This window comes from Eublepharis macularius, chromosome 14, assembly GCF_028583425.1.
Source record: "Eublepharis macularius isolate TG4126 chromosome 14, MPM_Emac_v1.0, whole genome shotgun sequence".
Lineage (NCBI taxonomy): Eukaryota > Metazoa > Chordata > Lepidosauria > Squamata > Eublepharidae > Eublepharis > Eublepharis macularius.
Window position 1 is genome coordinate 19,827,951 of NC_072803.1, and position 26,035 is coordinate 19,853,985.

General features: G+C 44.4%; 1 protein-coding gene and 1 non-coding gene across 7 annotated transcripts in view; both read left to right on the forward strand.

Moving 5' to 3' along the window:
* Positions 1–26,035, forward strand: part of ROBO3 (roundabout guidance receptor 3) — a 226,761-nt gene that overhangs the window by 34,912 nt on the left and 165,814 nt on the right. For all 6 annotated transcript variants that reach the window (XM_054997456.1, XM_054997460.1, XM_054997461.1 and 3 more), the window contains exon 2: positions 10,917–11,243. In XM_054997456.1, the coding sequence (XP_054853431.1) occupies positions 10,917–11,243 (327 nt within the window). The remainder of the gene's footprint in view (positions 1–10,916; positions 11,244–26,035) is intronic.
* TRNAA-UGC (transfer RNA alanine (anticodon UGC)) lies at positions 15,378–15,446 on the forward strand. The gene has a single exon. It is a non-coding gene; the product is annotated as a tRNA-Ala (tRNA).

The window sequence follows — 26,035 nt, forward strand, 5'->3', positions numbered from 1 at the left end:
GTATATACAAGAATGGCTTGGAAGTCTTTGGGCTGCATGTCTTTAGATCTTGGGGTAATTGTATGCATTTTATTTTAGAATACTTCCCAGATTATTAAACTAATACACTGGGGACAGTAATTTAACTCCTTGATGTACCAGTTTTCTAAATGTAGGGAAATCTTTAGGTGGGAGAATCAAGGTGCCTAGGTCTTTAGTATAGATATTGAGTACCTTGCAAAACTACATTTCCCAGAATTCCTGGCACTGAAATGCAATGTTTAAGGAGAGGAGAGAGGCTTCTTCAGGAGGCTTCTTTTGAGTGTCACCGATGCTGTCACTTCTAATTGGAAAAGGGCAAAAAGACAGCTCAGGGGCTCATGAGGAATTGAGTGGCCCATAGGAAAGAAATGGGGAGAGGTATTTGGACCTCATCACGCTCCTGAACATGTTATAAGAATTTTGACAAAGTCCAAATTTCAGAATTGAGTTCAGGGGGAAAAACCCACCTTTTTTCCAGGGACGAGGGAAATAGCTTAGTTTGTTGAGGCCAGTTTTGAACTGAGACAAGGAGAGTTTATTCCCCATTCCTAAACATAAATGAAGGAAACTATGAGAGCCAGTTTGGTGTAGTGGTTAAGAGTAGACATGGGCACGAACGGGGAAAAAAACCCAAACAGGCCGTTCGGTGTTCATTCCCGACGACGAACACGAACAGCCGACTGGACCCGAAAATGTCCCGTTACCAAACGTGTTCAGTGTTCATCGGCGCCAGAGCGGCCCCCTTAGCACTTAGAGAGCCCATATTCACAGGGAATGTGCAGCAGGCTCTTCTCCAACCACCATCCAAGTTTGGTCAAGATTGCAGTATGGATCTTGGAGTTATACATTCCCAGAGGGAGGGAGTAGAGCCCTAGCCCAACACTCCCAGAGACCTGATCAGATCAGGCACTAATAATCAGGGTGAGCCCTCAGCCGAGGTGCCCACTGAGCTTGGCCCCAGGGCTTGGCAGCAGCCCTGGAACCAGAGGGGATAGCTCCCTATCCCACCCACGACACACAGAAAAAAGCCCTGCTCCAATGCACTCTCCCTCTCTCCCAAAAGGCTATTAAGAGCTCTGTCCCACTCCACTGCTTGCTGAAAGTGAAACCAAAACTGGGAGCGCAGTGCCCTTTTATAAACTGAGGACTCATTGAGAAACGCAGGAGGCCTGTGGTTGGTAGTCAGAACTGCCTAACAGGGTTTGCAGGGATGAGATTGGAGTTCCCATGGCCACAGAACACCCCCCTCCTCCCTCCTTCCTCCCCTGGTGTCTGCTCCCACGTTACCAATTGTAACCTATTTGCAGCTCCATGCTTGGAAGGAAGACCTGCCCATCAAGCCAAGTTGGGCTTTGATTGGGGTGTCCGGGGCGACAGAAGGAGTGCAGACAGAGTTCAGGCACTCCCCCACTCTGTTGCCGAGGCAATTGGTTGAAGGCGCCTGAGTGTCTAGCTTCCCGAACGGCAGCCAAGCACAATGAACGAGGCTTGCACCGACCGCCTGTTCAGCTGGAATGGCACATCACGAACAGCCTGTTTGCGAGCAGCCGAGTGGCCTGTTCATGGGTTTTTTCCGTTCGTAATGCTGTTTGTGCCCATGTCTAGTTAAGAGCAGCAGGACTCTAATCTGGAGAGCCGGTTTGCTTCCCCACTCCTCCGCTTGAAGCCAGCTGGGTGGGCTTGAGTCAATTACAGCTCTTCAGAGCTCTGTCAGCTCCACCCACCTCACAAGGTGACTGTTGTGATGATAATAATAAAATACTTTGTAAACCGTTCTGAGTGGGTGTTAAGTTGTCCTGAAGGGCAGTATATACATCTAATGTTGTTGTTGTTATGCTAGTAGCAGGAACCCACTGGCCTCCTGAAGAGGAAGCAGGACCAACAAGAGGGGATCTGCAAGGATTCACAGGAGAGGGGAAACTACTTCTTTCACCCACCAGTGCTCACTTCCTGTCCTCTGTCTCCACTCCCTTCCTGCGCTGGGCTCCATTTCCCACCCACCTCCAACTTTGGCTCTGCTCGCTTCGTCCATGATTTCCTCTTCTTCCTTCTAGTGATGGCTGCTGCTGCCATGTTAATCAACCCCAAATGTCATCTGAAATCCCCTGTGGACCCACCTGGCCCTTGAATTAGGCGGGGCCTTGAAACAGAAGTTCTCTTTCCTGACCTGCTAGACTGGCTCTGCTGCTTCTGCTATTCCTCTCAGTAAGATGCCTTGCGAGGAGCTCTGTACATGAATGGGCCTCCCGTCCCAGAGAAAAGGGCTGGGCAGACTCAGCTACTCCACAAAGCCAAAAAAAAAATGCTTTGAGTAAATATTTAGTCTTGTCCCCCCTCCCTGATGCGAATGTCTCAAAAAACGAAGAGAGGGCTGGGGAGAGCGTCTCCACCTTTCTTCCCTGGGCTTTCCAGCTGGAGGGTCGTGTCCGGCTTCTGCCCTAGGGAAGGAGCAGCCGCCAGCGCCTGCTCCTGCCAGCTGGGATTCCTCACTCTGACAGCCCTTGAAATGCAGTGCCTGGCAAGAGGCAGCAGCCTGATTTGAATGCCAAAGAGACTTCGACTATTAACACCAAAAGCTGTTTGTCTTGTGGGGAGGGGAGGGGGTAATATTGGAAGGGAGGTTGGAAAGGAATTGGCAAGAAGAACAGGCAAGTTTGGGACCATCTCCTGTATGTGAACGAACAAGCTTCTTCATCTGCAACCTCGGGGAGTTCCCTTGGTCTATCTTGGCATGAGGCCAGTGGGACCACAGCTGATGAAATTTGCTGGCAAATAAAAAGACGATGTGACAGCTGTGTGCACCAAGGAGGGGGAATTGTGTTTGCCTTTTCTGCTCAGTTATGGGTGCTGCAGTTTGGTACCTGAACACCTGATTCAAGAGGGAAGTGTGCATAATCCAGAAGGCTGCTTCAGAAATCTCCCAGGGGATGGAGCCCCGGTTTACCTTCTTGCTTTGGTTGCATGTCATACTGTTTTATGAGCACTGTAGGAAGCGAAAGAATGGTTGGTCGACATACCACACCTCTCCCTTTTACTAAATTGGTTAGTTTTGAAAATAATCAATAAATGTGAGCTGGCTGTTGCTGTGGTTGATTCGAGGAGTGCCCAACAGTGATGTGTAGAAAGAGAAGGGTTTTTTTTTAACTTTTGGTCCTTAATGGCGTGTATGATCCAGTAGACAGTGGAGACTGAGTGTTTTGCAGTCTAGTGCAGAGAGAAAGTTGGGGGTTTGTCCATTGAACCGGGTCACACAGGATTGATTGTGATATCCAATTCCATCTTCGGAGGAGGGCGGGAAGGCAGAAGAATGAAATGGAGGAAGATAATGTCCAGCTTGGCAGTGATCCCAGGCAGAGCTTGGACCTTATGTATAAATGAGGGAATATTTTGTAGTCCTTTAGTGGCCAGATGCTTGCTGTGGTAGTGGTGCCTTGTCTTCTTGATTGGAGCTGCGTTGCTTGGACTCTGGGGGCTCTCGTGGACGCAGAGGTCATAAGGGTGGAACATAGTGTGGATAGCTTGAAAGTAGAATATCCAAATAATAATTTTAAAATAAAGTAAATGTGAGTCTGCCCTTTAAGGATCTTGATAAGTGAAATTTTAGAAGTGACGGATTCCTAAAAGAATGGTTGAAAACTTGAGAAGGGGTGTTGGAATATAGGTTGCAGTGTCTGACATCCAGTCATTACGGAGTTAATGTGCTTACCCAGCATTCCATTGTTTTTGATGACCTGGAAGGGAAACTGGGCACAGAGCCAATAGCCTTATCTATCTGAAAGCTTGGGAAACTGAGAAACTACTATTGGTTAATAGGTCAGGTGACTTCCTCTCTAAAGGTCAAGAAGAAGCAGAATCTCCATTACTTGTGCTGCCTTAGTTTGTACTCCATTGTGTAAAGATGTAGGGAATAGAATTCTTTGTTTTTGTAGAAATCCTGTGTAGTTTTTTCCTTTAGAGTATATGTTTTCTTAAAAGAAAAAAAAGACCTTTTGCTTTTTACTGCCTATCCCTTAACCATTCAGTAGGTCAGATTTAGCTCTGTACCCATGAGGACTATAAACTTGAAACCCTACCATCGTGTGGATTTCTCACCTTGTGCATGCCACTGGTTCATGTTCCTGGCAGATGCTACATTACTATAGAATCTGTTCATGCCCATGACCGGAGGGGTTCAAATGCCGCAGCCCTGTGCAGATCTGCTCCAATAAGGAAGTGTTTCCTTCAGCCTCTATGTGACAAACCTCAGTTGCCCCCTTCTTTTAGTTTCAGTTGGAGCGTCTCCTGACCTTCTTTACTGAAATTGCTTTTTCTGTAATCATAGGTTGTCTCTCTGTGACCTTGAAACGTGCACTCTGACGTACTTGTAAATTCCTATCATGTTGTCCTACCCTGTCGGCTGGCTCCATAATTATTGCCAATTTTTACCTTGGCCTGCCAGCGTTCCCAAGTGCCCAGTTTCTCAATTCGATTGACTAGTCTGCAAGACTATTTTTCCCAGATGTATTAAACGTGGTCCCTCCCCCGCCCTTCAATTCTAATCTCTCTGCTACTTTTCTTTTTAGGCATCTCTGCCACTTTTCTTTTTAAAAAATCATCTTCGAAGGGCATTCAGTTTGTTGCTAACAACAACCCTCGGGTTTTTTAAAATAAGTTCTTACCCTGCTTTTAAGCAGATGGAAGCCATTGTACCCTTTCCAATTGTAATGGAGTATGAGATTCCTATTGGGACAGGATTTAGGCAGATAATTCTTATGCGGCCCAGTCAACTGGGTGCAGGCTTTGGAGGTGGTATTTATGTCCAATCTGCCTCTCTGGAGCAGGCTTTTGCTGCAAAGTAGTCACCCACCCTCCTTTACATTTTGAATATTGGTATCGATTAGCCCCTTTTCCTACTTTTTCCTGTTTCAGCATTTCTTCAACTCTGCATTGGATTTCTACTGGTTTTTAAATCTTGCAAATATACCCTATTACATTGTTAATTGAAATTCCCTTGAAACTGACTGTACTAACTCACACTGCGTAGTTTGCCTTGAGTCTTAGTGAGAAAAGTGGACTATAAATAATGTAAGTAAATAAATAAACCCTCCTATACTCAGAGATCATCTCCTGAAGTCCTATTGTGGATGTGCTACTTTCTGTGTTAGGTGGGCACTGCAGCAACCAGAGAGTTGCCTTTTTTTTAACTGGATGGGCGACCTCCAACGAAGACCAGGGCTGCAGAGGCAGGCAATGGCAAACCACCTCTGTTACTCTCTTGTCATGAAAACCCCATCAGGGGTCACCATAAGTTAGCTAAGACTTGAGGGCACTCTCCACCACCACACCCAAACAAAGAAGGCCTTCCTCAAACATATTCATCTGGCATCTACTTGATGTATTCATTTATTAAAATATTAATACCCTTCCTTTCCCTTGCGGCTCAAGGTGGCTTATAATTTTATTTTTTTTCAAATATAAAATAAAATAAAACCCCATTGATATCCACTCCTTATGAAAACGCTTGCACCTTAAACCCCATTGTGGTTCAGTGGCTCTAGGAGACCCAGGTTCAAATCCCAACTCTTCTGCGGAAGTTTGGTGGGTTACCTTGGGACAGTTACACATTCTCCATCTAACCTACCTCACGGGGTTATTGTGACGATAAAATGGAGGAGAAGAGTATTAAATTCTAGCCCTTTTTTGGTGTGTCTGTCAGCATCTCTGTAAGATCTTAAGTGCAGGGTCTTTCCCAGGACTTCTATCCCGGGTCCTTTTTGGTTTGCAAGGTCAAGGATTAAACCTAGCCCTCTTCATGCAGAACATGTTTTGTAGCTACTGCCATCTTCTTTACAAAATGTATCGGTGGTGTATTGTAATTGAGCTTTACTTTTAAAAATACAAAAGAAATAAGAATACTCAGACAAAGGGAGCAGTCAAAAGGAAAGTGTCAATCTGTCTTGGCAGGAGGGTCTTGAGTTGCATCATTACAGTGGGTCAACAAATCAATAATCCACCCAGTTTATCAGAGTTTAGGATTTCAGCATTATTGATCTCTCGAAACCGGCAGATATTCTTTCTCTAATACCTCATGGGCCCCAGTTAAGATGCAGGCTTTCAGATCCTGGCCAGAGACAAGGGGTATCTTATTTCTACATGTATTATGAATAAAACGTCAGATGGATATCAGATGGAGGCTTCTTCCTCCACCCGGAAGAAAGATCTTATATTTTGAATATACAGAAATAGCTGTGGTATGGCCTCTCTTGGGGCATCTTTCTGTAGGGTTTATTAAAGATGCATTTTCCCCTCTCTTTCCCCCGTTAAGGATGATGGAGTAGAATTTTGCTAGAATGCTAAGGAAATGTTCACTATGGGAGGCTGTTTGGACGGGCTTTTGATGTCACATACATTGTCCACCTGGCTAATTGTTACTAAGGAGCAGGAATGGATTTTGCCTTATAGGAGACTTATGGTGGTAACTGTGACATGCCTCGGATTTGGGGTATAAGAATGTTAGGAGCCTAAGGCCAAAGTCAGTGTTTGAACGAGGCTCTGGGCATGTGAAAGATTGTACAGATTGTATCTTCTTTCTTGCTAGCCTCACTTTTGAATAAGGCCTCCTGGGATAGTTGAGACAGATAAAATAGTACACAGAACTTTGCACACCAGGAGGTTCTACAGAGACAGTCGCACCTATAAATGGCTCTGCCTGTGCAGGAGTTCTAATGGGCTGTACCGTCTTTTGCTGAAAGCTCAGCACGACTGGGATGCTATGAACAGGAAGGGAGGAAATGGGTTTCTGTCAGTGAAAACCTAAGCAGAGTTACTCCAGTCTAAACCCGTTGAAATTAATGGGCTTAGACTGGAATAACTCTGTTTAGGATTTCATTGTATGTCATTAAGTTTCAGGAATCCATTGCCTTGCCCTCCTGCTAAGTTCTTATCATCTTCCCCAGATTCTCATGACTTGCTTGGTCCAGGTTTTGCAGACCCTGGGCAGAGATTGCTACCCCCTCCCCATTCCTGCTACTAGGTCCCCCTTCTTGTGCTCCCACCCATATGCCTCCACCTGCCTCTTCGTTCTTCCTTGGCTCACTTGCAGGCTCTCCCACCACCTGCAGCCTCAGCTGCCCACACTGCCTGCCCTTCCTTTCCCTGATGGTGCAGGGTGGTGGGTGCAGCTAGGAGTGCCTCTGCCATGGCCACCAGGGATGCTGATGCTTTGTTCACAATCCATATGTTGTTCACCACCAGTGCTAGACAGCCTATGCATTTAGGAGCAGAGGTGATAAAGCACTCACTAGCAGGCAATGGAAGGGTGTGAATGCAGGCCTCAGAGGAGATGTGTGAGCAGGGAGTCTGCCGCAGTGGGGGCCCCCAGAAACCATGGGCCCTGGCAGCTGCCCCACCTTGCTGTGTGCCAATGCTGGCCTGACTCCAATACAGTAAAAAATGAGCAGGTTTTTAGTCCTTCTTCAGTGGTGTTCCTACTTGTAGCCACGTTGAACTTGTGGTGGGGTGTGCCGTCTTTGAGAGAACCTGCATCCATAGGAAATCCACTGTGATCACCAGGTGGAGAAACAGTGTGTTGCTATGTACAGCGCTTTTTCTGAAATGGAGACCTTACAGCAAGCCAGCCGTGACGCCATCTCCTTTGCATCTCAATTTTTGGTGGGTTTCTTTTTTTCCTAATTGAGTTTGTCTTTGCTCTCTTTGTGAGTCTTGGGAAAATTCAAAGACGGAGTCTATCTGACCTTCTGAGGTCAGGTTCATTGACCTTTTGAACCTTTCTGGGGAGTTCACTGGGACATAGTTTGAGGTGGAAGGCATATGAAATGGGCTCTGCTCTCTGGTTTAGTTTGGGCACAAAATGGTTAGAGAGGGTCGCCAAAGAAAGAATAACTTGTACTTGTGAATTCTTAATGGTATGAAAAACTCTTGTGTTTTCTGATTCAGGTATTCCATATCCTATTTTAAGTTATGGAGCTGATGCATATGCAAACGATATGCTGGTATTTTTAAGCTAGCAAGGATACTGAAGGATGTATGATTCTCCTTTCTGCAATGGATGACCAAATTGGTTCCTAATTGCCCCCTTGTGAATCTGCTTTCACTTTTAAGTAACTACTTTAGGGTTGCTTTTTCTCCCCTGCAAAACAGACAGTTAACTGAGAATGCACCTGAGAACTCTCGGGACTGCTACTACATCACAAAAACATTATAGACTAGAACACAGGCATAAGTCTTTGAGAGAATATAAATATCCATGCTCATAGGTTGCTTCCAGACCATTGCCTTAGCAACCTCTCTGTTACCCAGTACCTGCTGCACACCCAAACTGGTTTCGCTGCCATAGTAGTCCTACAAAGGCACAAAACATTCAGTTAGTCCCAGTCCTACCATAGTACAGTTCGGATAATTCCTTGGGGAAAGCTATGGCAGATAAAACCAATTTAAATCTATAGCATAGATGTGCCCTAAAACTGCACAGGAGGCTGCATTTTGAAAGCTGGAAGTCTCAGTGTTGTCTATTTTTTTAAAAAAAGTTTGCTGCCTGAGAGTCATGTATCTGATGAAATGGGTTCAGATCTACAACAGCTGCTTATGCTACAATAACTGCAGTAGTTTTTAAGGTTTCACAAGGCACTTCTTTTGGTTTTGTCGCAGCCAACTAACACCACTGCCCCTCTGGAATTTTTATTATACAGAGCCAGTTTGGTGTAGTGGTTAAGAGTGCGAGACTCTAATGGAGAACCAGGTTTGATTCCCCACTCCTCTACCTGAAGCCAGCTGGGTGACCTTGGGTCAGTCACAGCTTCTGGGAGCTCTCTCAGCCCCAACCACCTCACAGAATGTTTGTTGTTGTGGGGATAATAATAGCATACTTTGTAAACCACCCAGAGTGGGTGTTAAGTCATCCTGAAGGGCGGTATATAAATCGAATGTTGTTGTTGTTATTATTATTTGCATTTATATTCTGCTGTCCCTGCAAAGTAAGCTCAAAGTGGATCACATCAGAGTATAAAAACAAGGTAGCAAAATAGATAAAACAATTCCAGCTCATAACATTCAGCGATACTCATACTGCACAGTCCCTCAACAGTCACGCTTGAGGTGTTGCGGAGCCTCCCCATAGTGCACCTGTAGGCTATCAAAAATAGCAGGACAAGGATTTCTTTCCGTCTCTCCGGTGCACGGAAGTCGAGGTGGAATCAGGTAGCCAACGGTACCCTGTGCTCTGTCTAAGGTGCTGAAAAAGACTTTGGGCAGTTCCCGGAGGCTTTAGCTGATGATTAAAAGGATTAATTCCATCTGATTCTTTACTTTCTGCATTTATATAGCTGCCTGGAGCCTCATTTGTCTTACTGGTGGCTGCTGCTTACGAGATTCATTTTTATGCGCAGACAACCCAAGGGAGGAGCTGGAGCTCATCACACGCAGCACTGAAATTAAGAATGGACTCTTTTGTGGGTGATATATTTTGTCCAAATGCCATTGCTTGGGCATGATAGAGCTAGGAATGGAGAACATTACAGAAACTTGTACCACTGGAGACGGGATAGGATTGTTATATGAGCAGATATTGGCAGCTCTCAACCGGTGGGCCTTTAATGTTGCCTCCTCAAGGTCCACTTTTTATGGTCTAGTTTCTACTCAGAAATGGCACCAGATGTATGTATTACTTTTGAAGTGACAAAGGTATAGACTGCAGCTTTCCTATTTAAAAAGCAATTGAACAGAAATTGGGAAAAGGACTGGGGGGTGTCTCATTTACAGGTGTTTCAAAAGGGGACTCCTTGCACATGTGTCCAACCTCCAAGGCAGTCAGGATATGCACAGTGCTCCATGGTTCCCCTCCGAGTTTTATCCTCACAGCAGTGGGGTGAGCCTGGGGGAGAGTTGCTGCCCCCCCCACCAGAGAACTTCATGGTGAAGTTGGATTTGAGCTCAATTCCCCATGGTTTTAGTCTGGCATCCTAAGCATCATACTATCTTTTTTTTAGCTACAGAATGTCTCTTTAAAATGGCTTTTAAAAGAATCCTTTTTGCTACCCTGAATGCCTTTTTAAAAGGAGCTTTTTAAAAAATTGGCTGTTGTTCATAAGTGGCCAGCACCTTTCTTCTTGGGTTGTTGACTTAGGGGAGAGTGCACGCATGCCTCTCTGCCTGATTTCTACCTTAAAGTCAGTGTAATTCCCTTTGATTCTGACTGTGGTCTTTGAATGATCTGCTTGACATTGGCTCTGTAAGGTCTCCTATGCCTGATGAAAGTGTACTGCTGCTCACAGCCCCTTCTCATAGCAGCAATCTTGGGTCTGTCCATGGACATTGTACACATTTCTTTTATAATTTCTGGGTTAGATCTGTTTGTTCCATCTCTTATCATATGTCAGATTCCGTTTAGTTTTGACCAGGGCTTTTCTGTGCATGGAAAATATGAGTTGAGACTGGATGGCAATGCTTTTCAGTACTTTCAGTGGCTAAATAGGGCCTTGAGGGGCAGCGGAAACATAATGCCAATTGCTGCAGGAGCAATTTGAGGTAAAGGCTATTTTCAGAATGCCCTGTTGGTGGACTTCTCACCAATATCTGGCCTGGCCACTGCAGAAAGTAGGATGCTGGGTTAGTATTATAATTGTAAACCCTTCTAAGCCCATTGACTTCAATGGACCTAAAAGAGAGAAACCCTGCTTAGGATTGTACTGCAAATCGATTTTTCACCTAGTCCAGCCTGGCTTTTCTAATGGTCTTGGCAAAATGTTGTTTCAAGGAAGGCAGTGGTATGCTAGCGTGCTTTTGTTAGGTCAATACCCCGCCCCTCCTCCAACAGTTTCCCTTCGCTTGTTGTCATAACCTTTTTGCAGCTTCTGCAAGATGTTCTATAACCCTTTCTCATTTCACCTCTTGTATCTCAGGCTCTCGCCCTCGCCTTGAAGACTCATCTCCGCGGATAGTAGAGCACCCTTCCGACCTCATTGTGTCCAAAGGGGAGCCGGCGACGTTGAACTGCAAAGCAGAAGGACGGCCTACTCCTATCATTGAGTGGTACAAGGATGGAGAACGTGTCGAAACAGATAGGGAAGACCCTCGATCCCACCGCATGCTGCTGCCTAGTGGCTCCCTTTTCTTTCTGCGCATTGTGCATGGGAGAAGGAGCAAACCTGATGAAGGAGTGTACGTCTGTGTAGCCAGGAACTACCTGGGTGAGGCGGTTAGCAGGAATGCATCTCTGGAGGTAGCCAGTAAGTAGAATTCTGTACACTGTAAGAATTTCTGTTTGACCTAGGTAATATTCCACAAATATGCTTCCCACTCATTGTTAGTGGGAAAAGATAGAAACCCAGTATGGGCAGGAGAAACAAATATATTGTTACTGATATTGATTGATTTAGTTTAACAAAATTGCAGTCTACAGTCTTCAGACTCTGTTTTTTTTTTTGTTTTGTTTTTTTTAAAATTTTTTATTTTTCATAGCTACAAAACACTACACAAAACTATCACAAGGAAAGGGGAGAGGGAAGGGACAAAGGGGGGGTGGAAAAAGAAAAGGGGGGGAATGAACTACAAACACTAAACACTACACTTCAATGTTTCCCTTCATACTGTCATAATACAAAAATAGCTCCATAAAATAATGATGGAGTGGTTAATCATACAGAGAATAAACATTTCAAATTCTGATTAAACTTTCCTCCCCCTTCTAGGTCCCGGACGCAATTCTCTCTGTGCAACTGCTGTTGCGATGCTCTCCTCCTCCCCCCCCCTCCGGCTCCTCCTTTTCTTCGTTCTTGGTGCAGCAGAGTTCTGGGTTTTTATTCTCAAAATCCTTTAGTTGATCTTCTGATAATATCTTATAGGCCTGATCTTTATATCTGAACCATATTCCTTCCGGGAATAACCATTTGTACTTTATTCCATGGTCCCTCAGAAGTGCTGCAAACTTTTTATATTTAAAACGCCGTTTCCGGACTAGAAATGGAACGTCCTTCAAAATCTTGACTTTCAAACCCATAAAGTCCAAATCCGCATTGTATGAGTTATATAGGATGGTGTCCCGGATCTTTTTAGATGAAAAGTCAATAATGATCTCACGAGGCAACTGTCGCTTTGTTGCATATTTTGAAGAAGCCCGATGGACCTCCAAAATGGCGCTTTTGACCTCTTCTTTAGTCGTCCTCGCGGGTGTCGCCAGTAGTTCCGAGACCAAATCCCACAAATCCTCATTTTCCTCCTCTTTCACGTTTTGGAGACGCAAAATTGTCTGCGTTCGTTCCACCTGTAGCCCAATCAGCTGGTTCTCCACCAACTTCAGCTCCTTTTTTGTAGCCTTCACAAGTGACGCACTTTCCAGAGCAGACTTTTCTGCCCCCCCCCCGCTGCTGCCTTAATGGTTTTCACCTCGCTTTCGATTGAGCCCACCCTTTGATCAGTTTCGTTCAGCTTGTCAACAAAGGGTTTTATAGCTTCCACCACCGCCCTGCGTACCAACTCTTCGAGCGACTCCCCCTTCTGCAAGGTAGCCGAGATTGACTTACCGAGAGCGGGACTTTGCTTCCTTGCTGCCATTTTGGGGGGGGGGGGGCGCCAACAAAATTCTGGAACTCAACGAAGGGGAAGAGCGAGTCTTCTTCAGATCAACCTCTCCTTCACAAACGCTTGTAGAACAGAAGGGATTCGCTTGTTTACAGGCTTCCGCCTGTTTCTTTTACTTGCCGTTTCTCGTTGCCCGGCGGCACTCGAGGCGCCGCGCACATCTGCCGGCCTCCATAGGGACAAACGGGCAATTCCCCCCCCGCATTGATCTCGGGGAGTTCTTCCCGCCGCGTCCCGGACCCTGGCTCCCTCCCTGGGAGTCCTGGGGGCTAATCCTTGCGGGTCAGCCGCCCAGTCAGGGTGCCCGGTCGTTTCCTCCCGGACCAGCCGAGAGGAGCGTCCGGCATGGCTGAGAAAACGAAACCGAATGTCTTCAGACTCTGAATGAGGCTTACAGATCCCAGGACGTCATATTCTATGAACACGTAAATATAGACTAAAATCAGCCCAAAACAAGTATGGCCTGAAAATGTCTGGATAAATAAACAGTAGGATTGGAGTCCAGTGGCTCCTTAGGGACCAACAGGATTTTCAGGGTATGAGCTTTGAGAGTCAGAGCTCCCTTCTTCAGATATGTGTGTATCTGACGTGTATCATATCTGAAGAAGGGAACTCTGGCTCTCGACAGTTCATACCCTGAAAATGTCGGTCTCTAAGGTGCCAGTGGATTCATATCCTGTTGTTCTACTACAGACCAAAGCGGCTATTCACCTAAAAATGGATGAATTAATAAGTTTTCACCTAGTGTCTAAGGCTTCACAAGTTCAGCGCTAGTGATGGGACGAGGGCTTTCCATACCTGTGGTGCTGCAATTCAGAAAGCTCTTCCTCTTGTTTGCCCTACCGATCTTGCCTCAGATAATAGAGTTAGACAGAGCAGAACCTTGGACAAAGCTGTTGATTGGCAGTCAGGTATATGTGGGAGTGGACAGTCCTTCGGGTATTCTGGTCTCAAGCTATTTGAGTCTTTAAAGCACTTTAAATTGGCTACAGAAGGAAAGTGGCTGCCAGTGCAGTTGGCATAATACAATCTCTGCAGTTAATGCCAGTTGGCATTCTGGCTGATGGATTTTGCACTTTTTGAAACTTCTGGACTGGTTTCAAAGGCAGCCCCACATTGAGCGGTTTAAAACTTCATCTTCTATTCCAGCTGGTAGGCTAGAAAGTTCTTTTTGGAGCAAGGGGTGAAAGAAGTTATTCTACTTGCAAATTATGTCTTTGATTCAAATGATGTCTTTGATTCATGCTCTGATGAAGAGCAACCTTTGTAAGAGCCAGTAAACAAGTCTCTGAACCTATTGGGTTTCTACCTTTTCCTTTTTTTTTTGGTGCTGCCTCTGTAGTGTATTTTGATTCATTGCTGTTGGGGCAACTATGTGTGTTGGGAGGGTGCTAAGAGATTCCTGGTATACATTCCTATGACTAAGTAAGGTATAGATGTGATCTTGTGAAACCAATGTACTAGTTGATTATTTACACATCTGCTAAAGAGTGCTGGCATCACTGAATTCTTGAAGGGGTGGGATTTTCTTTTAAGTCACTGATGTTCCATGTATAATTCAGTTTAATGGCAGATGTTCTTGAGATGCAGTCTGTAGAAAGTGTTTCCAGAGCAACTTTAAAAAGCATATTTATTAAAGCTGAGCTAAAGTTGGAACAGAACTTAGTGACAAACTTTGCACAATGGAAACTGTGCCTCCCGTTTTACTGACAGTGAATGGGGGGCTCGGAAGGGGCCAAAGCTCTTTGTGTTCTTCTTTAATGTAACCCTTCTCTCCCGGTCATATTACGCTTGTGCTGCTGTTGCTTTTCCTGGTTCCAGCTGGTCCCTTGGATTTTCTTCTTCTTGCAAACATTAGTCTGGCATGGTTGGTAGAGTCATGATCGGGAAGGAACCCCAAAAGAATTACTCATTTGGCTGTTAAAGAGTTAAATCAAATTTTAAACTTCATAGGCAAAACAAAATAAAATATGCATGCAACAGTAAATTATTTTTCTCTCTCAGCTCAAGCTAGTTACCATGTAGTAACAAAATGTCTGGTCAGCCACAGCCTTTCCCTTCTTCTCAGCTCTGTCTCCTTCCATACAACCGTTCCAGCTAGTCACATGACTCTTCCCTATACCACATCAGACCACTGATTTGTCAAGGTTAGTGTTGTCTGCGCTGATTTGCAGCAGCTATCTAGGGTCTCAGGTAGAGGCCTTTCATATCATCCGCTACTGAATCTCTTAGGTTTTACTGGAGATGCCAAGAACTGAACAGGGGATCTTCTGAATGCAAAGCAAATTACTTGTCTCCCTCTCTCATGTTTTGTTTGCTAGTGTGCCAGCATATTCCCAGGTAGACATTATGGGGTTTTTTGCACTCAGGCTAAAGGGATTGTCTACCTCAAGTATACCATCCTATAGCATGTACTCTTTCTTCTCACACACCTCATCAACACATTACAGTAGGCAAGCAAACACTGCCCCCCCCTCCACACACACACTATTTTCCTGATAACTTCTGGCTGTGGCAGACTGAAGTGGAATCACTTCTTTGCAGCCCCATTAAGCTGCACCATGGGTACCATTTTCTTTCCAAGGCTGCTTCGTGTTCCTGCAAACAGCAATATAATCATGTAGCCAATGAGATCTAGCACCATACAATGTCATTGGAGGCTAACCAGTCTCAGTCAGAGTGTATTGGTTTCATTTGCTCTCATTGCCTCATTGTGGAATCAAATTTCATTGGCTATATGGTTATGTTGCTGTTTTCGGTGATGTAAGGCTATGGGTGAGGGGGCTGTGGCTCAGTGGTAGAGCATCTGCTTTGCATGCAGAAGATCCTAGGTTCAATTCCCAGCATATCCAGTTAAAAGGATCAGGTAGTGCGGGATATGAAAGTCCTCTGCCTGAGACCCCAGCAAGCTGCTGCCAGTCAGAGTAGACAGTACTGGCCTGTCAGATTTGGTATATAGCAACTTTATGAGTTCCACAAAGAGGAGATTTGAAAAAATAAAATAGCACCAGCACAGCAACCAGTTGGGGCTCCAACAAACCAGTGCAAAAGACCTATTGGAGATTTTGAAGCATCCCCCCTTCCTTGAGTCACGCTTATGTCAAAAACGTTTGCAAATGAACTTTTGGCACAGACTTAGTATGTATTTATTTTCACGTGTCTTTATATGGGACTTTAGTATGTATTTATTTTCACGTGTCTTTATATGGGACTTCCAGTGGTCTCCATTCCAGGGAACTGTTGGCTCTGCACCTGGTTAGCTTCTGCAGTGCTGCAGCATCAGGTACCCCAAAAAGATATCAGCAGTTTCTTGGAGGGACTTTCTACAGCCCAAGTATAGGTTTGGAGATTAGCTCTCTTTTATTCTCAAATCCCAGGGACGAAAGGTCACCTAGTTCAGCTGTGTGCTTAAAGAATCACCCTGCACTCAGAGGCTTATATGGATTAGTCAACATCAGCCAGGAGAATGACATTGTAAGCTGCTTTGTAACATCATTTGGGGGGGGGGAAGTGGGATATAAATCATGTCTACATGTGAGGAAGAAACAGATATGCCGCACTGCTTCTGGGTTCTCAGCTGACAACATACATGTGATTGAGGAAGCTCAACTTTGTTTTGGCACAGTGGTCTGTAGTTTATTATGTCGTTGTTCTCTGTTCAGATGTTGGTTTCTTTAAAATATTTATAGCCTGTTTACAAGCGGAAGTTCTTGAAGCATATTTAAAATGCAATAAATCAAGCAATCAATACTAACATATCCCGCAACCCATCAAACGATAAAAATAGCTGCAAAACCAATCATTCCACCCATCGGTTTGCAATCTAATCTGCAGAATTCCAGATGTTTTTTACCTGGGTCCTCAAGGGCCAAACAAGATGCTAAGAGAGCTGTGCAGAGATGATGGCTGGCTTATTCACATAGGGTCTGTGTTGTGGGCAGGGGAGGGATTTAACCTTTTCCTACCACATGCATCTTTTTCCTGACTGAAACTAACCATTTCTTCCGCTGTTACTAGCCCCAGAAGGGGGGAAAAGACAGGCCAAAAGACAGATGAATAGCAGCTTAGGGGCACACTTGGTTAAACCTCCCTCTTTCTCTGTGCTGTTGCACCAGTCCGAATTTGTGAAGATGGGCGGGTTGTTCCCAAAAGTTTGTCCATAAAATATTGACTGCCCGTCTGTTTCTGGGCATAGTTCAAAGCGCTGGTTCTTACCTTTTAAGGCCCTAAACTGTTTTGGAAGCTGGGCTGCTTGAAGTTCTGCGTTCTTCCATATTGTTCAGCCTGCCAGTTGAGATCCTGCTGTCTGTTTCTCTGCTTGCAGAGGTACGGCAGGTGGTGACTAGCGGACAGGGTTTTTTCAGTAGTGGTGCCTTGTCTTTGGAAAGTCTCCCCCCCTTTGAGGCTCACCCAGTGCGTACTTGCCTTTACGTGTCAGACCAAGATTTCTTTTCCCCCAGGCTTTTAGAGAAGGAGTGCCATCTTTTTTAGGGCATCTTATTGTCTGCTCCTCTCAGTCATTTTAGACTGCTTTGTGTTACACACTTTAATGCCTTGTCTTGCTTTTAATGGTGGTTTTTACTGGTATTTTTTTATTTTTGACTTGCATTGTTCTCTCAGGCTTTTATTGGTTTTTATTGTGTGCTTGGGTTTGTTTTATTATTGTGAGCTGCCTCAAGCAGGTTCAGAGTGGTGTCACACAATTTTTCTGAATAAATAAATAAAAAACTATCAAGATAATCACCAGATGTATAGACACAGGGAGGGTGTGTCATTAAGCAAGGTGACATCACCGAGAAGTCTCTGTCTACCTAACTCTCCTCAAAAGTGGAAGTAGTCAGAACTGGCCTCCAGCAAGTTAGTAGCTCCAATCTTCCTTCTTTAGAACCACAATCCCCAGAATTCCCTAAGAAGAAGGAACGACTAAGGAATCTGTTTCGTAACGTGCCCATAGGAAGCAATGCAAAAAATTCTCTTTCTGCTTCAGCAAAACATTCAGGATATCAGAGATGATGGTGCTGTGCAATCAGCATGTTCAGCTGCCTGCCATCAACACAAAGGTGTTTAACATCTGGCTGTTGTTGTGCACACCTGCCCTACAGATACAGTATAATAGTTGGACTTTGGAGGCCTGGGTTCAGATCTCCAGCCATGAAACTCACTGGGGTGATATTTGGCCTGTCACTCTTTTTCAGCTCAGTCTACCTAGCAGTGTTGTTGAGAGGATAAAACTTCATATGCTGCCCTGAACTCCTTAAAGGAAAGCCAGAAAAAAATGTAATCTATGTATCCTAAAACACTTTTTGTCAGCTTATCATTTGTTTTCCCTGGTGTCCCAGTTTTCTTCACAATCTTTGCTTCCTATGGTCATGTTAATTTGAACAGTAAATACTCAAACAGAAAGAGAATAGAAATGTTTCAGATAATCTTATTCATTGGCAGGGATTCGGGGTGTTTGCTTAACAAAATTGGTTAAGCAAATGTGAAGAGTGGCATGGTAAAGTGGCTTAGATCCACCTGCCACTTGATCAGTTTACCTGCAGTAGGAGATATTCTTCTTGCACAGTGCCACATCTGTAGTCACCTGTTCCTGTTACCTGTGTGTGACCTGAGTGTGGGTCTCCTTGGGTGGTTTTTTTTTGTACATATAGTGTAAGAACTTAGGGCCAAGCTAGACCTGGAGGTTTTTAAAGAGTTGAAACTCAGGTTTCCACAGCCAAATGGCGGTTAAAAAGTAAAATTGCTGTTAAAAAATAAGTGAGTGCCCAAAGGGCCTCAGAATGCCCTCACAGGGAAAGGAGGGGCTCCTCCTTTCCCCCTCAAACCATTTCCCCACGTTGCAATAGCACGGGAGGAGTTTCTCCCCCTTGTTTTTACTGCTCTACATGCGCACAGAATACTCCATGCGGTGCAGAAAAAACAGGGAAGAAAAATTCCTTCCCCTGCTATTTTGACAGGGGAAACAGCTTGAGGGAGGAGAGAGGAGCCCCTTCTGCCCCATGGAAATATTCTGAAGCCATTTGAGGTCTCCTTTATTTTTAACAGCTACTCCCCAAAGCTGCTGTGTAGCTGCAGGGGACTCAAGTTCCCCAGATCCAACTCTTTAAAAGCCTACACATCTAGCTTGGCCCTTCGATTGGCTGTGACAAAGTTCCAACTAAGAATACTGGGTGTTTCCACACAGATTATTTGCCCCAAATTCAGTGCTGTATGGAAAGTGGTTTTGTTCCCTTGCTTCCCCACAGCATCGAGGTGCATTCATGCACCTCCCAGGATTTCCCCTGCTTTCATCCTGGCTTTGTCAAATCTGATTTTTTCCAAGTTTTTGAGACAGACCACAGCAAAGGCAAGGTGGCTGCCATGAGGGTAGAAAAGTTCAGATTGACCTGGTCCCTCCCACACAGCAGCTATTTCCTTTCCCCACTGCTGAAGGTTTTTCCTTACTTTTTTAAATCAGCAGTTGAACAGTGTTATATCGACATACCATTATACTAAAATAACCATCAGGTTCTCTGAATTCTCAGCTTTCATTTTTAAAAAAGTCTCTCTAATCCATACAGAAAAAAAGCATCTCTCTTCAAAGAAGTGGGCTAGAGACTTACTTTAAAAAAAAAAAGCTGGGAACTCAGAGAACTTGATGTATATTTTGGTATAATGGAATATCGATGTAACACTATTAAATTGCTAATTTAAAAAAAAATTAGCAGGGAAATCAGCTGTGGGAAGCCGTGTTGCTGCCGTGCAGTATTAACAGCTGCAACAGGGAAGCTTACACAATCCTTTTCCCCTGTGGAAAACCCCATTGGGTAAAGAATTTTGCTAGACTGGAAAAGATTTTGACTGTTTCGCCTTTGAGTTTGCAGGTGAGGCGAGGTTTGTCTAGGGATGCCATGTTTTCACTTCAGTGGCAGAACTCCTGTTTCCCCCTGTCCATTCTCATCTGAGCAGTGGGAGAAAAATTGGGGAATGGGGACCAGTTGGCATCACCAGCAACAGAGGCCGTCATCACACGGGCATCTCTTCCGTTAAATTTACAGCATATAGCATCCTACCTGTTATCGGCACAGTAACGTTTCTTTGGGTCACCTAACGGCTCTTCGCGCCACCAGCTGTCCACACCGAAGCACTCTGTTCTGTTCTCTCTAACCGCGCAGAAGCAGCTCCTCCCCCCCTTTTTTTTATTATTCTGGCGTTTAATTCCGCTATAACGGAATAACAGCATATAAACATTCCGTTAGAGCAAAACATTACGACCCTTTTGTTTTTCCAACTTTGAAATTATATAAATAGCCCTTTGCCCGCAGAAAACTCCCCGTCTGATGTGATCCCCATCGCTGAAGACTCTGCCATGGCGATTGAGTCATTTTTACTTCAGCAGAAAGTTTGCATTGTGTTATGTCGTTATGGCGTTATAAGGACATAATAAAATAAAAAAAAGGGGAGTCGCAGGAAGAAATGGATTCTGGGATTGAAGGGAGGGCATAGGACGTTGCGAGGCGAAATACATCGATGTGAGGCATTCACACTGAGGCACAAAATAGCGCGACTATCAAGCACAAAGCAGAAGAGAGAAAATCGCTACAGTGTTGGAATAAGGTGGGTGTTTGCCGGGAAATAGCGCCATTTTAGCGCTAAATAAAAGCCCGTGTGACGACGGCCACAATATTTTCACTTTTGGTGAAATCAAAAAGAGTCCAGTAGCACCTTTAAGACTAACCAATTTTATTGTAGCATAAGCTTTCGAGAATCACAGTTCTCTTCGTCACTGAAATGTATGCTGTTGCATTTCTGGTGATGCTCTAGCACTTGGCCAAAACTCTGTGGTATAGTTTTGACCGAATGCTACAGCATTTCTGGCAATGTGATGATGTTCCTTCTGGTCACAGAGGAAGTGATGTCATCATGTCACCAGTAATATCACTACTTCACTGGCAAGGGCCTCCACCCGAATGGTGAGTCCCCTGACAGTTGACAGGCTTGTGCTGGGAACCTTTGGTGTGCCAGTCTAAATCATCAGTAAGCAGTGTTAGGTGGGCATATCTGCAGATTTCAAATGTGGTTGTTTTGGATGATAAAGCAAGCACTTCCTGCTTCTTTTTTTTCTTTGTTTGGCTGGAAATCCACAATTGGCTCTCCCAGTGCCTTTCATTTTTTGTCAGGGCTGTGGCATGTAAGCAGGGTAGAGGAGATCGAAGCCTTTCCTCTGCACTGTTCCTTGGATGGGAATTGTCACCACTGAGTTGCTCTTGGCTGCAGTAGGGAAAGAAGATGGGGCAGAGGGCCATTTCTACATGAGAAACAGCTCTGATTCAACTCTTCTCCCCCACCCCAGCTGCATTGCATACAGTCACACACTGGGAACTCCATAGTGCTATCCTAAATGGAGTCCATTGAAGTCTTTGAAGGGTGTAACTCTGTTTAAGGTCGCAGAGCCAATAATGGATCTGTGTTGTGTTATCTAGCAATAGCCTCAAACTCCAGGTTTTCTTTCTTTCTTTCTTCTGTCTGTCTGTCTGTCTGTCTGTCTGTCTGTCTGTCTGTCTGTCTGTCTGTCTGTCTGTCTGTCTGTCTGTCTTTTCCTTCCTTCCTTCCTTCCTTCCTTCCTTCCTTCCTTCCTTCCTTCCTTCCTTCCTTCCTTCCTTCCTTCCTTCCTTCCTTCCTTCCTTCCTTTCTTTCTGGAATTCTTTCTTTCTGGAATTCTTTCTGGAATTCTTTGGGGTTGGGGTTGGTGGTGACAGACAGTTTGGCAGCAGTTAGGAGAAAAAGAGATTTGCAAGTTGCGACTAAGGGCCACAATGGGGTAGGAAATACTTTAGGGCATGGATCAAAAAGAGTCCAGTAGCACCTTTAAGACTAACCAATTTTATTGTAGCATAAGCTTTCGAGAATCACAGTTCTCTTCGTCAGATGCATGGAGGGCAAAAAGAAACTGGTCAGATATAGAGGAGGAGAGGGGAGGGCGGAGTAGATGCAAACAGCTCCTTCTGATATGGAGATCAGTTTGCTTCTGTTGAGGAAATCAGTTGCCTCTGATAATGAGATAACCATTCATAGTCCCTATTCAATCCCAGCTTGGCAGAGTCAAATTTACATATGAATTCCAATTAAGCAGCTTCCTGTTGGATTTTGGTTTTGAAAAGTTTCTGTTCAACTACAGTGACCTTTAAGTCTTTTATGGAATGTCCTGGTAGATTGAAGTGTTCTCCCACTGGTTTTTGGACATTTTTAATGTCAGATTTGTGTCTATTTTTTCTTTTGTGCAGAGGTTGGCTGGTTTGTCCAATGTACAGAGCAGATGGACATTGTTGGCACATGAGGGCATATATCACAGTGGAGGATGAGCAGCTGTAAGAGCCAGAGACAGTGTAGTTGATGCCATTGGGTCCTGTAATTGTATTCCCTGGGTAGATATCTCTCCCCAGCGGCTTCAAGTGGAGGAGTGGGGAATCAAACCCGGTTCTCCAGATTAGAGTCCCGCACTCAACCACACCAAACTGGCTCAACTTAGAGTTTAGAGTTTAGCTTGAACAATCACCTCTGGAAACATTTTATAGTCTCTAGGAACCTGAGTATGTTGTCCATGCTTGGCTGAGGTGTTCATTGTCTGAGGGAAGCAATCTTCCCTTTTCAGATGTTTCCCTGCCATGACCTTGCTCTGGCCGCTTTCTAACAAATCTTAGAAGCAAGCCAGCACTCTACCAATACAGTCCATTCTGTTCCGGTTTATAAACTCTTTCTAGCAACTTGCTGGACCACATTCCTGACAGGCTTCCTCAGCGTATCTTTCGTGGAGCTGTTTGCTCCGAGGCGAGCAAACAGCTATGTTGATTGTGGGTGCAGAAGATATCCCGGTTTGTTATTTATCTGCCCTGACCTCAGAACCAATCTCCTGTGTGGCTTTCCCCAGAGGTCGAACCCCATTGTCTCCCCTAATGGTTTTATGGAGACAAAGATCTACAAACAAACAGTGCAGAAAAGCATCCAGCCTGCGCGGGAGTGCCACAAGATGAATGATGGTGGTTGCCTCAGACAAGGCCAAACACCAGGGGCTGAGGAAATGAAATGCCATTTCTGCTAAGTCTCAGAGTCACTAACATTTTTGCTGCCTCCCAAGTCATACTTAGCATGAGCTGATCTCTGAAAGGGGGGAGGAGGAATTTGGCCTCCGTGATTTGTGGCTATTTCCCAGATTGATAATAAGTTCGGACCTAAATAAAGCTATCAAAGGAATGTGCTGCAGCCAGGGTAATTGGTCAAATGTAGACATCAAAGGGAAATCTATAAAATGGCTCCCTGAGAAGTGGCTGCACTGGTAGGGAGGGAGGAGGGATTTATTCCAAGGACTAGTGGGGTTAGATTGTCTGTCATCTAATGGGGCTCCTTGGAGGCGCTCTCATGTATATCTTCTCATGACGACATTGAATTTTCCTCTAATAAATGGAGGTCTAATCCCCTTTGTGCTTCCCGACTCTTCCCCCCCTCCCACCACAAATAACCAGAAGGGTTAACTCATTACAAGAGTGGTTTCCATTGGACAGCTCCTTCACTGTGAAAATAATCAGAAGCAAACTCAACTGAATTATTCTTGTAGCTAGTGTTGCCACCTTCCACAAAGCCCTGCCATAGAAATACAATTTGAAGAGGGCATAATGCCTCTGAGCATAAGTGGAGCATTTTTATGAAAGTGAAACAGAGGGGCGGGGAGTGTAGCCATCAAACTATGTATGTAAGTGCCATCAAGTCGCAGCTTACTTACGGCAACCCCAGCAAGGGGCTTTCACAGTTAGTGAGAAGCAGAGGTGGTTTACCGTTGCCTTCCTCTGTAGAGTCTTCCCTGGTGTTCCACCATCCAACTCCTGACCCTGCTTCTCTGCTGAGATCTTCTGAGATTGGGGTAAACCATGCCACCGTACCTCCAGCCATCAAACTAATGGTACATATATTTGCAAGTCTTTTCACATTGATCCTATTCTGTTTGAAGAAGCCACAACACATGTGGCTCAAAAAATGCTTAAGAACACCCAGTTGGTCTTTTGTTCTTGTACCGACCTCCTAAATTTGTTTCCTGCTTCCTTCCACAACGTAAAGGAAATGATCTTTTGCTCAGATGCTGCTTATGTGCCTGGCCAAACTGATTGCCTGGGCTGGAATAAGCTCTTTTTTTTCTTGCAGAACACAAATAGAATTGAAAATGTCTCTTTACCATCTTCCTCTGTTGTGGCAGGGAGCACCCCTGTGATGGACCACTGCAAACGCTACTCCTTGTGAACTCTTAATCAGTTGGCTGCATGGCTAGGGGAGCAGCTTCTTCTGTATGGAAGGTCACATTGGAAAAACATAGGAATCAATTGGCTTGGCTGTTTTTATCAGTTGCAGTTTGCATCGACTTTACATTGCTGTTATGGGAATTTCTACAACATAGCTTAACATGACAACCAGACTCATGGTGAAAGTCTTTGGATATTTTAGAGATTTTATTTAGCTCAATCAGATCTTTTTATTACATGTGTATGGGCTTAACAAGAATTGCAGTTTGATCACAAATTGCACGCCGTGCCCTCCAAACACTTGAAAAATGCTCCCTTTTTAGTGAGCGAGTGTTCTAATTTTTGTCCATTAGATTGTAAACACTTCATGCATAAGTGTACTTGCACTGCAACTCATGAAGTATGAGTTGAGTGTGGGAGAAGGCATTGACCCAAAATGAAACTGTTTCCCCCATACAACACTTACCTAATCTCTTCTCCCACTCCACAATTCCTTGCCTGCCCAACCCACCCAAAAGAGCCTAGGAAAAATAGTCACAAAATAGGTGCTTTACTCCTTTGCAGTGGTTCCCTGGTTTGCCTTATTTTGTCTTTTGAGGTGGGGATGGGGGCTGAGCGTTTAACAAATCTTTTAAAGTAGATCACCATGACTTTAATGTGCATTCTTGTTCTGCGGCTTGGGAATTACGGTTTAGATGTAGGAGAAGGCATTGTCTTGTCTAGGAAATACTTGTGGAACAACACCCTCTGTATGTCATGCGTCATCATACCTTGCCTCGTAGTTCTGAACATGTGCCAATAGCAGAAACTGGTTGGCTGCTTAGAGTGACAATCAAAGCTGCGGATTGCATGGACACAAAAACAGCACATGTGTTTTGTATACTGAATGTGGCTAGGAGGAACCTTTAGAAGAATGGAAAGAGATGATTTAGTTTCCAGAAGGACAGAGTTAGTTTCTGGTAGTAGCAAAAGTTTGCTATTTCTGTTAGTGGAGTGTGGCTGGAAAGGTGTGCTCCTCATTAGGGCCTAGTAACTTGGAGCAGTTGGGTAAATTTCACATTTCTTAATAGAATGAGGTGGAGCCATGAGACAGTGGGAGATCTAGAAGAAGGCCCCAACCTCAGTTCCCAGCATCAACTATTAAACAGACCAAGTTCTAGGTGGTGTGAATGACTTTTAACATGAAACCACGGAGAGCTGATGCCAATCAGAGGAAACTATACCGACCTTGATAGACCAGTTGTCTCATTTATATAAGACAGCATCACGTGCTTGTGTGATGCCTGTATGGCCCATCCTACTACACATTATCTCCAATAAACCTGAAAGGTCAGTCAGTGTTTTTATCCCCATACCACAGATAGAAGAGACTGAGGTTATGAAAGAGAGGGGGGGGTGTTATCAAAGTCCACTCAGTGAATTCATGGCAGGGGCTACTGAGTACCAGAGGTCTAAGAATGATTATAAAATGTGTAAAGAAGACTATTGAAGTTACATATAATACAAACGTGAAAAGATAATGATATAATTACAAAATTACAAAACACGTATTATTGCAATAAGACATGCACTGGAAGGGATTGACAAGCTACAAACGACACACAACAACAAAGACAGGATGCCGGCTACATTCCTGTATCAATGAATGAATCTTCATCAGTCGTGAGCAACCTTGTGCAAATAATTTTGAAGGCAGGAATTCAGAAGCTGATTGGTATGCAGTACGATGTAACTTCAAAGAATAAATATCATGGCTTTAGTCTTCATCGGTCATAAACAACCTTGCACTTATAAATTTGGAAGCCAGAGACTCAAAAAACAATTTGTGATGTGTGGTTTCAAAGACAGACAATGTAACTCATGTCCAAAGGGCAACTTTTGTAAATATTGAATGCATTCAATATTTGTCTTTGGCTTCCAGATTTACAAGTGCACAGTCTTTTATGACCAATAAAGATTGAAGCCATGATATTTATTCTTTGAACTTATATCGTGCTGCATACTGGCAATTAGCTTCTGAATTTCTGCCTTCAGAATTATTTGTACAAGGTTGCTCATGACTGTTGAAGTTTTGTTCATCGAAACAGGAATGTGGCCAGCATCTTGTCTTTGTTGTTGTGTCTGTAGCTTGTCAGTCCCTTATAGCATATGTCTTATTGCAGTAATAGTCTTCT